Here is a 15,802-nt window from a genome sequence, read left to right on the forward strand (position 1 = left end):
TCAGTATTCTTCTTTTCTTTAATGACATCCCACCTGCCTCTACCCTTCTTTGAGGTTTAGTTTAAACATGCTGTATCATTTCATATCACCCAGCAACATTTATTATGTTTATAATATCTTTTTTCCAAATGTATTAATATGGTTTCTTTCTGGTGGTTCCTTTAGAGCCTTTATTAAAAAAAAAAAAACCAACCCACAATAATTAATATATGTTGCTGTTCAGTTGCCAAGTCGTGTCTGACTCTTCCCAACCAAATGGACTGCAACACAGCAGGCTTCCCTGTCCTTCACCATCTCCCGGAGCTTACCCAAGTTTATGTCCATTGCATCGGTGATGCCATCCAACCATCTCATCCTCTGTCGTCCCCTTCTCCTCCTGCCTTCAATCTTTCCCAGCATCAGGGTCTTTTCCAGTGAGATGGCTCTTCTCATGAGGTGGCCAAAGTATTGGAGCTTCAGTTTCAGCATCAGTCCCTCCAGTGAATATTCAGGGTTGATTTCCTTTAAGACTGACTGGTTGGATCTCCTTGCAGTCCAAAGGACTCTCAAGAGTCTTCTCCAACACCACAATTCAAAAGCATCATTCTTTGGTGCTCAGCTTTCTTTATGGCCCAACTCTCACATCCATACATGACTACTGGAAAAAACATAGCTTTGACTAGACGGATCTTTGTCGGCAAAGTGATGTCTCTGCTTTTTAATATGCTGTCTAGGTTGGTCATAGCTTTTCTTCCAAAGAACAAGCATCTTTTAATTTCATGGCTGCAGTCATCATCTGCAGTGATTTTGGAGCCCAAGAAAAGAAACTCTGTCATGGTTTCCATTGTTTCTCCATCTATTTGCCAGGAAGTGATGGGACCAGATGCCATGATCTTAGTTTTCTGAATGTTGAGTTTTAAGCCATCTTTTTCACTCTCCTCTTTCACTTTCATCAAGAGGCTCTTCAATTCCCCTTTGCTTTCTGACATAAGAGTGGTATCATCTGCATATCTGAGGTTATTGATATTTCTTTTGGCAATCTTGATTCCAGCTTGTGTTTCATCTAGCCCATTATGATGAATGTTATGTATACTCCCATTTCTCTTATAACAGTATAATTCCATTTCCCCTTCCATTCTTTGTGCTGTCATTATTATACATTTTATTTTTGCCTAAACTATGAACCCAATGTGTTTGTTATTTTTGCTTTATATAATTACTCTCAGAAGAAATTTTAAAATAAAAATACTTCTGTATTTACCCACATATTTTCCATTTCTTGTACTTCTCATTCCTTTGTACAGATCCAAGTTCCCATCTGGTTTTATTTTTCTCCTATCTAAAGAATATTCTTTAACATCACTTACACAGTGGTGCTAAATGGTAAAGCCTCTCAGCTTTTGTTCGTCTTAGTAAGTCTTTATTTCACCTTAAGGTGAAATTTTTACAGAAGATGCTTGCTGGATACAGAAGTCTATGTTGACAGTATTTTTTTACTCTACAATTTAAAGATGCTGAACCATTGTCTTATGACTTGTATCATTTATGAAATCTGCTCTCATTCTTGGAGAAGGCAATGGCACCCCACCCTAGTACTCTTGCCTGGAAAATCCCATGGACGGAGGAGCCTGGTAGGCTGCAGTCCATGGGGTCACTAAGAGTCTGACATGACTGAGCGACTTCACTTTCATGCATTGGAAAAGGAAATGGCAACCCACTCCAGTGTTCTTGCCTGGAGAATCCCAGGGACGGGGGAGCCTGATGGGCTGCCATCTCTGGGGTCGCACAGAGTCGGACACGACTGAAGCGATGCAACAGCAGCAGCAGCAGCTCTCATTCTTCTCTTTATTCCCCTGTACATCATGTGCCTTTTTCCTCTGGCTGATTTTAAGATTTTTCTTTTTATCACTGTCTTTCAGGAGCTCAATTTTGATGTGCTCTGCTGTGTGTGTGCATGTGTGTTTATGATACCTGGGGTTGCTTAAGGTTCTTAGATTTGTGAGTTTGTAGTTTTTTGGGTTGTTTTTTTTTTTTTTAATTAAATTTGGAAGTTTTTCAGCCATTATTTCTTCATATATCTTTTTGTCTCCCTCTCCTGCCAACAGACACTTTTCTGGGACTCTAATTAACACGTAATGAACCATTTGATACTATTCCCAGATCACTGAGGTCTTATTTATCTGTTTTATGTTTCAGATTGTGTCATTTGTATTGCTACATCTTCAAGTTCACTGATCTTTTCTTTGTGCACGTCTTAGCTGCAGTTAGTCCCATCCAGTGTATTTTTCCACTTCAGATATCTTAATTTTCATTTTTAGAAGTTCCATTTGGTTCTTTATGTCTTCACCATCTCTCCTGACTATATTCCTATTATTTAAAGATGCTTAAACACGTTGAACATATTTGTAATAGTTATTTCAATGTCTTTGCATCTTAATTACATGATCTCTGTCATTGCTGGGCCTTTTTCTATTGATTATTTTTCTTTTTCTGGTTATGTGGTCTTATTTCCTGATTTTTGGCATGTCTAGTAATTTTTTTGGATGTTGAACATTGGGTTGTTAGGTCATTGAACATCTTTACTCCCCTATCCTCCTTTTGAAAAAAATGTTGGTTTTATCCTGAAAGGTTATATAGTTATATAAGTGTGACCTCTGGGTCTCCTAAACAGTCACTTTGGATGCTGGGTAGAATCTGAAAGATCCATAGCTTGACCTTGATCTGAAAAATCCTTGGTAAGAGATTCATAAAATCCTCTCTCTGAGACCAAAGAGTTGCTGTGAGGGGATATGGAATTGAGTTTGCCTGCAGTTGCATGGAGGGACCAAACATGTGGCTGGCTGCTGAGAAACAGAATGCTCCTGTAAAGACAAGTGGCTGTCAGACAGTGGATCATTAATCACAAAGGCAGTAATTCAGTGTGATACTTGATTCTCTTTGTGAAAAGGACTTGACAGGTTTCTGGTCTGCCACATGGATGATGCTGAACTCCCTGGTCCCTGTTAAGATACCATGGCACTGAAGACTGCATTTTCTTAGGACCATCAGCCTACAAATAGCAACTCTGAAGCATTGCTACACTTATTGAAGTAGCTATCCCTCATCACATGTCTTTGCTTATATTCCTGAAATATATAGAAGTCATTACATGGTTTTATGTTGAGACACTCCTTTCCAGGTCATATTTGAAGAAGCCTATTTTGTTTCACTCATTTGAAAATGCTTTTGGTTACAATTTTTCATCATTGCCCTGTGTTCAGCACAATAGCTGACTTTGAAAATCTCATCATCTGGGGATGACTTAAGAGGAAAGTAAGGGATGTGGCTTGGAACTATTTCAAATCATATCACCGTATGTATTTACCTCTTCCTGAGCTGGGTAAGTAAGTATGGGTTTAGCACCAACAGTATCTGTCTTATAAGATGCTTGCTTCTTCCCACATGTATATTCAACTTGGTGTCTGGGGTTATTAAAATGAAGCTTTAAGTCTGACCGCTCTTGTTATTGTGATTTTTACAGCATTCTTCAACACATTCACCCATTCCATTAGGTCTTGCCAATCATTAGCTCGTAGAAACTATTTCCTCTTCTCTCTGTCTGTTCTTAAGCCCAACTTACCTTGGCTTAGTTTAGTTGTTTTGTTAACCTGTGAAATGTAGGTAAGTTTAATGCCTCCAGCACAGGTTGGTCCAGAAATAGATTTAGTGGATATTCACTTACTACAGCAAGCTATCTTTTCTGATATTCACCACGAGGCTCTTCAAAGATTTCCCATTGTTGTTATTTACTTAATGTCTAGGAAGCCAGACGCGTGAGCTGACCCATGAGAACAACCAGCAGGTTTACCCTTCTGCGGTCCTGGGTTCTCTGCACTGTCCCCTGGCTCCAGGCCGTATCTTAACAAATATCCTGTAGAAGCAATAAGAGGTGGGGGCGGGTATCTTAACAAATATCCTGTAGAAGCAATAAGAGGTGGGGGCGGTAGGAGGGGAGAACTTCCCTGGTGGTCTAGTGGTTAAGAATCCTCCTGCCAATGCAGGGGACATGGGTTCGATCCCTGGTCTGGGAAGATCCCACGTGTCTTAACTGAGACCTTGCGCTGCAGCCACTAAGCCCCCATGCCGCAACTACTGAGCTCGTGTGCTGCAGCTACTGAAGCCTGCGGGCTCCAGAGCCCGTGCTCCACAAGAAAAGTGCTGCAATGAGAAGCCTGTGTTCCCCGACTAGAGGAAGCCCGTATGCAGTAACACAGAGCCTGTGCGCTGCAACGGAGACCCACCCAGTCAACCACAAATAACAGATTTTTTTTTTTTAAAGAAGCATAGGGAAAACAATATCTCATTACAGTAAACATTAACCTGTGGTAGAGCTGTTGGGAATTCTGTGCGTGGGGTGCCAGGCAATCAGAGTTGACCTTGGTGCTTATGCTTAAGAGTGCAGAAGCCAATTTCCACTGCCGGTAAGAATTTACTATCCAGGGCACAAAGAGAACAACAAATTAAGGAAGTCGTCATGGAACCTGGAGGAAGCAGACAATGTCAAATTCACCCTTTGCAGCATGGAATTCAAGTACCGGAGCCAGAGTACTTTACAGAGCTAGCCAACTGCAGGCCAGAGGTTCGGCTGAAAATGCGCATAGGTGAGGTTTACAGGACAAAGAAGAACCGTACATCTCTTTCCATCAGAATGCTGCAGAAAAGCTCAGGAGACTTCAGGTCATGTTTCTAAAGCAGCACGTGTGTGTCTTCTCAGATATTTATCTAGACAGATCAATAGCAACAAACCTGCACGTGAAGGGATTATTCTGGACGCCTGTAACTTTTTTTCCTATCTCCCTCCAACCACTGAGAAAACTGCCTCATGAGGCCAACCTTGTGTGACTGTCACCCTAGCCTTTGATACCACCACATTTGTCTTTATTCTCCAAAGAGCTCGTTAACATTTGTGTTAGTGAGATGCTAATTGATTACCAACCTTAATTACCAGGTGCTCTGAATGCCGATTCTTCTGTGCACCTGAGCTGTGAAAAACTCCATGTGTATTAAATGGCTTGAGGCACGCTCTGATCACACCAAAGTCCCAGAAAACGTCAAATTTATGCTGCAGGCACCCGGCCCCCTACCCAGGTCACAGATGATTGGCTAGAGCCGTGCACGTGGTTCATCGGCCGTCGCAGGTTGAGCCAATCAGATTCTACTTCTCAGGCTTTTTTAACTCGTGAACTAAGCTGCAGCTTCCCTCAGTGGCAGGAGCAGCCTTGTGTGCCCAAAGGATGAGAGGGAGAGACAGAGGTGAAGAGAGACAAAGAGAAGAAGGGAAAGAGAGAATCACTTACAGAGTGAGGCGGGAAATCGGGAGCGATGAGACCATCTCTCCGTGACTCATGAGAGATGCAGCTGGAAACTCTAATTCTTGGCTCTCAGGCCCCAGGCGCGCCTTCCAGGAGGACTGGCCGTACTTCCTGCCCTGTTGGTCTGTGGGATTCTCCTTATCAAACTGACTTAAGTGGTTTTCTGTCCTTACCACCAAACAGCTGGAACAGAACCCAGAATATGTTAGAAAATATTTCTTGCATTTCTGGCAGGACTGAGGCTTGGGCAGTATTTCATATTAATCATAAAACAGCAACTGAAGCTTATAAACATTTGTCATTCGCACTAAAACCCCATACAGAATTGAAATTCACGGATGTGCTCAAATCTCTTCCCTATTATAGACATTGAACCTGTGCCCTCATTAGCTTGCCATCCATGGGGCCTGTGAAGGCCGAGCACAGTGTCTTTCAGATGCATGAAGACCCTCAGTAACCAAGGCGCAAAATGGATGTGTCTGGTGGAGAAGAGCCCTTACAAGCCACCTGATGTTTGAGAACTCTCTCCTATCCCATTTGCCACCAGAAGCTATTGGCTCTGTGCTGGTGATAAGCTTCCAGGCCTTCATTTTTCCTGATTTCAGTCATGCACGCTGAGGGGTGCATCCTTCAGCTTCTAACTTTGACAAACACCCGAGCTGGGCTCCGGCGTACCTGCCACGGCTTTGTGGATTCAGGCTGCTATGCCCTTGTGCCCTATTTGCCACACCAGCCCCACCCTACCTGGCTGCCTCCTACCTGGGACCTGCCTGGAGGCTCTGCAGAGTCTGGGCTGTGGTCAGTCCTCTTCCACAGCAGAGGGAACATGAGATGTGTATTCTCCGGACATCTTAAGGTTCTGTTCACTCTTAGGAGTCCATGACCCCAATAAATAATGTTCTTTCATGAGCCATATTTGTTTAAGAACCTGTTTCTCGATGAACTAGATGTTGTTGGTTAATTTTAACTTCACTGCAGATAAAACATTAGCCATACTTGATTTGACCTCTTACGTCTATTGTGGCCATTTCATAGGTCACTCTGACTTGATGAATATGTTGAGGTATCATTAAATTCAGGAAGCTTCTCTCCCCAAGACTCCATCTAAAAACTTGGTCTCTTCAAGTTTTGGATCAATAAAAAAGGAAGGAAGGAAGGAAATCATCACACTATGATTCTTTGCTTCTTTAAGAAGGTTAACATCTGCACGTGGCTTTCATTACCAACTTGTGATTTGGAATTCATTTGCTATTAGTCTGAGCACTGGTCTAGTCACGGTGATGTAAGATCCACACTCCTTCCCACAGGAGCTTAAGATCCAGTAAAGAAAGAAATGTGAAGATTCTTGTTAAGCATAAAGAACTGAAATCAAAAGGAGGTTCTTGCTAATTTCTGCTGAGAGAAGGTAGAAACCCATGGAACCCTTCTCAAAAAGTAGCAAATGTAACTGGGACTGTCTGATGACTGATCCAAGGAGCTCTGCCAAACAGAGGGTCATGACTCAGAAGAGAGACCCCAGCCCCCACGCACCTCTTCAGTCAGGTGTCCCGAGCAAGGCACACACCAGACAACTCCACACCATGGCCTTGGTTGGCCCAATAGCAAAACAAAACAAAAGCACTGCCCTCTCATGCTGGCAAAATCCCAAACTCCCAGAGAAATAACATCGGAATATATTGATTCTTGCCTGAAACTCCTGTTTTAGTGCGCTCTATAGACCAGTGCCACATTGCAAGCTCTTTCTGCTTGTCTGCAAGAATGTGTACAGGAACTGAGAGCAAGTGTTGAGAAACTCTTATAGCAATCCGATCTCAGTGCAACATTTTACTTTTACAAAAGTGCCTGTCTGCCAAGAATGGGAAATTCAAAACACGGGTCCATCACCACACTCACCACAGATAGCTTCGCAAGCACTGCTCTGCCTCAATGTTCAAAGGGGAAAAGGCACTTTACTTCCTGCTTTAAAAGAGAATCGTGTGACATTTCCTCTTCCTGTTCAGTGCATGGAGTGTCTTCAGTGTGTTTGCATGAAGACAGGGACTCAGGAGGGACAACAAAAACGCAACTAATAACACAACTGGTCTCACAAGAAGATTGAAGTATTTTATGACTAATGTATTAAACATAGGTCAAATATACACCAGTGCTGAGCTTTCCCTTTAATCATGCTTAATTACACCTAAGGCTAGCTCCTGATAAGAGAAACACATATTTATCTATCTTATTTAGCTATAAAATATGAATATTTTATAACATTTTCACCAAGTATCACCTCATCTTTTTTTTTTTTTTTTAATTTATAGTGTGATATAGTGTGTGTGCTCAGTCATGTCCAACTCTTGCGACCCCATGGACTGTAGCCTGCCAGGCTCCTCTGTCCATGGGATTTTGCAGGCAAGAGTACTGGAGTGGGTTGCCATTTCCTCCTCCAGGGAATCTTCAAGTAAGTCATAAATGTGTCTCCTTAGATTCACACACTGAAAGTTCCAGAATATTTGTGCAGCTTTTTAGGTTTTCACCCCCGCTATCAGTTTGTACCAACTCCTTCTCACCACCTAGCCCCGGGGCCCTTCCCTCAAAGCTGGCCCAGCAGAGAGGCCAGCACCCACAGGAAGTCCGTGGACATGCTGAGAGGTGGACACAAGCTGAGACTGGCAGGTACATGGGGTGGTTCCCCAGTTGTTTCCCAGGTTCTGTCTTTGGGGATGACGGTGAGAACAGAACATGGGACCAGCGAAGTCTCAAGCTTCTGGGTTTGTCCATATGGACATGTTGATGTATGCTAAGGAGCAATGCAGCCAAATTGTATGCTATCCATGAACCCCCTAGTGTTACTGGTTTGACCTTCACTCCACCTTTTCAAACTCAAGGGTGAGCAAAACAGAATAGTAAAACGCTATACTCATAGTTTTAACCACCAACCTGTATTTGGTTCTGTCTAGATGTTCCATCTGAGGTTTTATAAGTTAGAAGCAAGAAATATTCTTTGTTTACAAAAAGGCTATTTCAGTGGAAACAATATTTCTGTACTTCAGGAATGCTTCTTAGAACACATCCCATGTTTAAATAAGCTGTTGCTGTTTAGCCTCTAAGTCATGTCTGACTCTTCTGTGACCCCATGGACTGTAGCCCATCAGGCTCTCCATCCATGGGATTTCCCAGGCAAGAATACTGGAGTGGGTTGCCATTTCCTTCTCCAGGGGATCTTCCTGACCCAGGGATCAAACCTGCCTGGCATTTTAAAATGGTGCTAATTTATATGTAGTTCCTTCTAATTAGTTTGTTACATTCATCATACAACTGAATTAAAAACAAAAACACACAATACCTCGTCCCCTAAAATCTTCTATTTCGATGTTTTCTCCAAACACAGCAACTACTGAAGAGTCTTATATTTTACTTTCATTATTATCATATTTAAATGTTTTTCAAAATTTGGTCTTGCCCCTCTATTTAAAGAATCCTTTTCCCACCCTGCCCCATCCCCCAGCACAGTTAAGGATAAACATCATGGGTTGATAACATGACAAGCTGCCTGTGCCATGCTAAGTTGCTTCAGTCGTGTCAGACTCTGTGTGACCCCATGGACTGTAGCCCGCCAGGCTCCTCTGTCCATGGGGATTCTCCAGACAAGAATTCTGGAGTGGGTTGCCATGCCCTCCTCCAGGGATCTTCCCGACCCAGGGATCAAACCCAGGTCTCCTGAATTGCGGGCAGATTCTTTACCAACTGAGCCACCAGGGAAGCCCAAGGGTTATGAAAACCCATAGATGCAGGCAAGGACTGTAGAGATCAAGTACAAAAGGCCGTAGAGATCCTGCTTCGTGTGGCTCTCAAGGTATCGCAAAGCCCCTCGGTCTGAGCTCGATACTCTTCAGCTCTTCACCCAGAGGACAAAATGGCTGCAGGCCCAACGCTGGCTTATGTGGTAAATGCAGGTGAGCGTCCCCATTACAGAAGAATCTAAATGTTAGTTTCATAGACCACAGCATTTAACATACCTCCTTTTTATTTACAGTAAACATATGGAAACATGAGAAAACATCAGCATCAAACATGTTAATAAGTAAGTCATTCTTAGAAGGGGTTTGTAACTTTGAAATAGTATCCCATTAGCCAAGATTTTAAAAGTTACTTTGTATTTGCCGAAATACAAAACAGGACTAGCAAAGTACCTCCAAAATAAAGACTGCCAAAATAAACTGGAAAAGTATTCCCAAAATAGAGACGACCAGAAGTTAGTGAGCCTGAGTGTTAGTTGTCTATGGTTGCCGTGACACGAACCACAAACTTAGCAACTTAACAACACGTTCATCATCTCACAGGTCTCTAGGCTAGAGGCCTGACACGGGTTCCACGGGGCTACAATCAAAGTGTTGGCAGGGCCTCATTGCTGCCTGAGGCTCTAGGGGAGAACGTGTACTCTGGCCTTTTCTAGCTTCCAGAGGCCGCCCATGGTCTTCGGCTTGTGGCTCCTTCATGTAACGTCCTCCTCGTAGCTGCTGCACTGCACAAAACCGGCTGCCTTGCCTCTGTCTCTCATTGTTCATCGCTTCCTCCTATCTGCCCCCGATTGATCCTCTCCCAAGTCCCCTCTTCTACTTTAAGGACCCTTGTGATTACGTTGGGCCCACCTGGAGAACCCAGACCACTCTCTCTATTTCAAAGTTAGTGGATTAGTACCTTAGCTCCACCTGTGACCTTATTCTCCTTTGCCGTTTAACCCAACCTATTCACAGGTTCCCGGGATTAGAATACAGATATGGGGGCGGGGGGCGGGCAGGCATGATTTCTGCCTACACACATTAAATACACATGTAAATACACATTAAATACACCAGCTTAATATTTTTGTGACAGTTCAATAACTGTCATTCGGTTGCCTTAATATGTAGAATGTATCTTTTTGGTCTATATAAAACAAACTGGCCAGATGCAACAGTTTAAAAAAAAAAGTAAAGAGATATAAAACAAATCGTACAACATTACAAAGTAGTGGCTACGTGTATGTATGTGTTTAGATATGTATATATAAAACTATACATGTATACGTGCATGTGAGTGTAAACACACACACATGCACAATTTTAAAGTTAATCAAAGGGTTCTGGAAAATCAATATACCACAGAGATTCCTGGGAAGGTAATGCTTATAAAATAAGGCCATGTTTATGAAGATCCCAAATCAGTCAAAGACAAGATTCCTAATGAAGAACATAAAGATTATAGCCAGAAATTCTTTCCCTTTAGTCCTTTTCCCATAGTCCTTTTCTTCTCACTTTTTTCCTGTCGTTGTTCTTCTTCAAACTAAATGTCCTTGTGCCCTACTTTGTGTGAAGTGACCAGAGTCTTCACAAACAAGGGCAAACCACCAGCCCACAAACCCATTAGTGCAGCTGCGCTGGAGGAAACCGTGAGAACAGAGGAAAGGCGCCGTGGGGTCTCCTGTCCAGGGTTCCTGTGCTCCTGAGAGGGGGGTCCCGACTCCTTCCCGGGCAGCAATGCTAGCTTTGGTTTTCTAGAAACAGTACTTGCAAGGGTGACTTCTGTCACTGGCGAGAGCTGGTGCCCAGTCCAGCCTGACTTAAAAGACAGGAATGTGGTAGTGGCGGTCGTTCTCGGTCAGCAGGGAGATCTCCGGCCACTCCCTGAGCGATTCCTCTGGGTAGCAGACTTCAAAGTCTCTGGAGTTAAACTTGAACAGTCTGAACACTTTTATCTTTACTTCCAGGGAGTATCCGAGTATGAACATATCAATCTGTGGGGAGGAGATGAAAGAAAGGTCATGGGTGCACATTCCCAAATGCCTGCCTCCCCTCTCCGGCGGAGGGAGAGTGTTCTGAAGCTCGTGAGATGATGGGCTCGTGGCCAGACCCACATGTGAACCGTGTGTGGGTGTGGAATTGGGGACAGACATGGAAGACGTCTGCATGGAAGGCAGGGGACAAACAGAGAAAGGTCTCTGTAGGGGAATCACAGGGCAAGCTGTTTGGAAAAAATATAAAGGAATGCTTGTAATAAGAGTTATCCTGTTTTCCAACTTTTTTAAAAAAAATCATTTTAAATGAATTTTTATTAAAATGTCAGGTAATTTTGAGTACCTCCTAGGAAAGCAAAGCAAAACAAAGCCCCTTTGCTATGGGCATAGAAAAGCATTGTCTGGACTTTCAAAGTTTCAATAACTTCTGTTTACCTGCACTAAGTAATCACATGCTTTCCCAAATGTTATCTCAGTTTGCAGCTGGACTTCCTGCCAGGTAACCTCTATAGTGGGAGAGCCTGCTCCCACCTGAGAGGCAGCGTGAAGGTCAGACAGGTGCCTGGCACTGCTGCTCGCTGGCCACCGAGCTGCGAAGACACAGCAGCTGGCGTAGGGCAGGAAGGCTTGTATCACTCTTCCTGACTGGAGGGCAGTAATACCCACCCACCACCTCTTTGCAGGATTCCTGGGTGGCTCAGTGGTAAAGAATTGCCTGCCAATGCAGAAGACCCAGGTTTGATCCCTGGTCCAGGAAGAGTCCCTGCAGGAGGCAATGGTGACCCTCTCCAGTATTCTTGCCTGGAGAAGTCCATGGAGAGAGGAGCCTCGTGGGCCACAATCCATGGGGTCGCACAGAGTCGGACATGACTGAAGCGACTCAGCATGCATGCCACTCTTTGCAGCTGGTTTTATCACTGCTGACAGTAAACTGCAATCACCTACATGCTGAAGCATTGCCAGCACTGTCCCTCATCAGACACGATTCTTCTGCCCCGTTTACCTGCTCCAGTCCACATGTGTCGCCAACAGAATTCAGGTGATTCATCATGAAGCTCAAGGGGTCAGAAGAGGTTTCCCGGGTAAACAGGAGTCGAAAAAGACTGGGGATGACCTTTTTGGTCTTCATTTGTTCATAAACCTCGGTGACTTGATAGAGCATGATGAACTTCAGGGCTTCGTAAAGTTTACATTCCAGGAGAGCGTCAGAAAAAAGGATGTTGCACATACTTCCTCTCTTGTGATAATCTTTAATTCCACTAAATTCAGTCCACTAGAAACACAGAAGTTAAGTGAAACTTAGAAGGGAAAGGTCAGTACACACACCATTGCATCATCTTTGAAGTACTTGTAAAACAAACCAGGGATTAGTGAGGGGACCCATTAACTGTTCATTTCATATATTTTGACACTGATTGTTGTAACCCTAAGTATTGATTACTTTTACAATAACAAAGTAGTTTAGATATTTTTTCAAAAATACACTGCCTCCTAGGTAGAAAACTAAAGAAATCAGCCTCCTAAAGCTACCCCTAAGGATGCTGGATTACACAAAGGATAGTCCAGTGACAAAGAGTACTAATTAGCATTCTTCACCACTAGCATTCTTCACCACTTCACCACTGGAATATAAAGCAATCTATGGGTATTTGCTCATTAAATCCTCATAATAATGGTACAGGGTTGAGACTACTCATTTTATTAGTTTTACAGATCAGAAAGCCGTGGCACTGAAATGGCATTTCCCAAGGAGGACTCATTTCAACAATCTAAAATCTGTGTCTAGTAAAAAGCAGGAAAAACTCTTAGTCAAATGATAATATCTGTGCTGTCCCTGAGTTACTAACAGGGTGCATTCCAAAGGGCATCTCCCACTGTCTTGTCTGGACCTCACACCACATTTTCTAGAAAAATAGAAGTGTGATTGTTAAGGTTGGTTGGCTAGTTAGCCACAACTGGCCTAACAACCGTGTAGAACAACATTGCTCTCGATCATTACTTGGGAGGAGAACTAAGAGCAGGAAAGGAAATGGTCAGTTACTAGACGAGTGTTTCTGCCTGCACCTCCTTCTCATGGGACACACTGCGACATGCCTGACACGGGAGGCAAGCGGCTGCGTGTGGGATGCATGCTTTTATTCTTCGTCTTTTTCCCCTGGAGACTCACCTGTGTTTTTAGTAATTCCACACATTTGCGTAATTTTCCAAACACATTGGAACCCGTATACTTCTCAGGACCAAAACTGTACTGCTGGATCCAATTACAACCTTGCGAAAAGAGCAGTTTTTCAGGAAGCTTGAAAAGGAAGTAGATGCCAACAGTGGTCAGTATCTCAGCGTGTCTGACACACAACTCGGAATATGGCACAGCGGGTAATCTTTTCTCATTCAGAATTCATCAGTGTAAAAGACTGTAATGGCAGTTAAGTAAAACATAATCTCTTTTTAGATTTGTGGATTGATTTGGATCACCTTCTTGATTCACAGTTTCACAACAGATGAAAACGTGAATGAACACTAAGTCTACAGAAACAATCTTTTTACATAAAACACTTCCCAGACTTCCTAGGTATATTCATTTAGAAATTATGTTTAACCAAACAGCCATTAGAGTAATTGGCCAACCCACTACATCAGGGAACACATGGATTATAGAAGGATGCTTTCTGTGGTTCAAACCTAGCTCCTCACTGGTCTGCTGAGAGGTTACTCAACCAGTGCTAGTTATGTTACCTCTTAGCGCATCCTCCACCATAAATGAAGGACAATCCTATCCATTTTTCAGGATTATTGTTGGATTAAATATGATCATGGCATGCATAAGAATCTGATTAATTGTGGGTATCTGATCCATCTTCCACCCCACAGAGCTTGTGGAACCCAGAGTCTTGGCTATGCTGTCTGTCCTCAGCAACTAGCAACAGGGCTGGCACAAGCATACACTTGACAACTGCTACATAAACTAAACTACCAATACAACAACTCTAAATAAAAGATGTTATGGAAATGTGGAGTTCTATATATGCATATACTTTATATTTCTTTGCTTCTCCATCCTTAAATGTGCATCTGTGGTTAGGCATATCGTTGTTGTCCTTCAGTTGCTAACTCATGTCTGACTCTTTGTGACCCATGGACTGCAGCACACCAGGTTTCCCTGTCCTTTACTATCTCCTAGAGTTTGCTCACACTTCTGTAATAGGCATATTACATTAAAAAAATTAAGGTTATTTATCAAGAATATATTGACTGGCACTGTCAAGAAAATGAAAAAAAAAAGGCACTGGCTGGGTGAAAATCTTTGCAAATGACGTATCTGATAAAGCACTTGTATTCAGAATATAAAAAGAACCCTCAAAACTCAATGTAAAAAATTGGGCAAAGTATTTGAACTAAGACTTCTCCAAGGAGGCAATGTGGGTGGCAAATTAGCACCGGAAAAGATGTTCAATATCACTACCAGTTAGAGGAATGCAAACCAAAAGCAGTGATACAAATGCATCCTTATTAGAATGGCTAAAAAGCAAACAAAAAATCTGAGACTATAGCACAACTGGAACTCACATGTTATTGGTGGGAAGGCAAAATGGCAGAGCCACTTAGGAAAAGACTTGGCAGGTTCTTACAAAGCTAAAGAAAAACCTATCATGTGACCCAGCAATCTCATTCCTAAGTATTTACCCAAAAGGAATGAAAACTTACATTCATACAAAATCCTGAATTGGAATATTTGTAACAGTTTTATTCATAACTGTTAAAAACTGGAAGCAATCCACATATCCTTCAACTTAAGCATGAATGGATAAACAAGATGTCTTCTATTCATATGAAGGAACACCACTCAACCATAAAAGCACTGAACTACAAATCCATGGAACAACACAGATGATCTGCAAATGCATTATGCTAAGTGAAAAGGGCAGATTCAAAAGTCTACACAATGGGGCATTCCATTTCTCTGACCTTCTGGAAAAGGCAAAACTAAAGGGACAGAAAACATTATCAGTGGATGCCTAGAGTAAGAGACGGATTGACCAAAAAGGGATATGAGGGCATCTTTGGGATGGAGCTTACACACTGCACTTGTCAATGCTCAAATAGCCAGAGCAGAAAAGTGGATTAAAGGACCACTTTACTTAGAAAAGACAGACGCCCTTCTCAAGAAAAAATGCTGGCATTACAAACAAAATTGAGTATGACTATCTGAGATGATTTCTTTGCAAACTGGCATGAGAGACAGAGGACTGAGCTAAAGGACCTTCAATCCCCTGACACCTTGTGTACAATACAAACCACCCGCAGAAGACCCCAGACTCTGTGTTGCAGTTCCCATCAGCATGACTTTTGCCAGATTTCCAGCGTTAGGACCTAACGTACCTTCACGATATCTTTTTCTTTCATCCAGGATGGGAAAGCGAGGCCTCGGCTGAAGATCTGAAACAGCACCGACCTCAGGGCATCGTAGTTGTCTCTCCTGACTTGTCGAACACATTTAATATGCCGCCGCCAAAACAGCTCCTCGTAAGCCTATTGGCACCAGAGGAAAAAGCCGTTCTTAATTCCACTGGACAAGAGACTAAAGGAAGCTAATTCATGGCATCTTTAGCAAAGCGCTACTCCCAAATAAAGCGGACAACAGAAACAGAACCAGTATGGGTTGTGGATGCGACCACGTGTAATTTTCAAGTGACTTGTGTGTGTACAGAGTCCATGT

General features: G+C 42.9%; 1 protein-coding gene and 1 long non-coding RNA gene across 5 annotated transcripts in view; both read right to left on the reverse strand.

Annotated features, from left to right (window-relative positions):
* Positions 1 to 1,547: 1,547 nt before the first annotated feature.
* Positions 1,548 to 8,723, reverse strand: LOC129632993 (uncharacterized). 2 transcript variants are annotated; one of them, XR_008704791.1, is made up of 3 exons: positions 4,955 to 8,723; positions 4,339 to 4,450; positions 1,548 to 3,889 (listed from the first exon to the last, which is right to left on the reverse strand). It is a non-coding gene; the product is annotated as an uncharacterized LOC129632993 (long non-coding RNA). The 2 variants fall into 2 exon arrangements; XR_008704790.1 differs by having other exon boundaries at positions 1,549 to 3,889; positions 4,339 to 4,499.
* Positions 8,724 to 9,289: 566 nt separating this feature from the next.
* The window catches only part of OTULINL (OTU deubiquitinase with linear linkage specificity like), a 30,346-nt gene continuing 23,833 nt past the window's right edge, over positions 9,290 to 15,802 (reverse strand). For 2 of the 3 annotated variants that reach the window (XM_055554763.1, XM_055554764.1), the window contains exons 6-9: positions 15,466 to 15,615; positions 13,256 to 13,384; positions 12,092 to 12,361; positions 9,291 to 11,088 (exon numbers count right to left, since the gene is read on the reverse strand). In XM_055554763.1, the coding sequence (XP_055410738.1) occupies positions 10,915 to 11,088; positions 12,092 to 12,361; positions 13,256 to 13,384; positions 15,466 to 15,615 (723 nt within the window). In that variant the 3' untranslated portion in view covers positions 9,291 to 10,914. Of the gene's footprint in view, positions 11,089 to 12,091; positions 12,362 to 13,255; positions 13,385 to 15,465; positions 15,616 to 15,802 lie in introns of all 3 variants that reach the window. The other variant, XM_055554762.1, reaches the window with a different exon arrangement.

Source organism: Bubalus kerabau, chromosome 18 (genome assembly GCF_029407905.1).
Source record: "Bubalus kerabau isolate K-KA32 ecotype Philippines breed swamp buffalo chromosome 18, PCC_UOA_SB_1v2, whole genome shotgun sequence".
NCBI classification, from domain to species: Eukaryota; Metazoa; Chordata; class Mammalia; order Artiodactyla; family Bovidae; genus Bubalus; species Bubalus kerabau.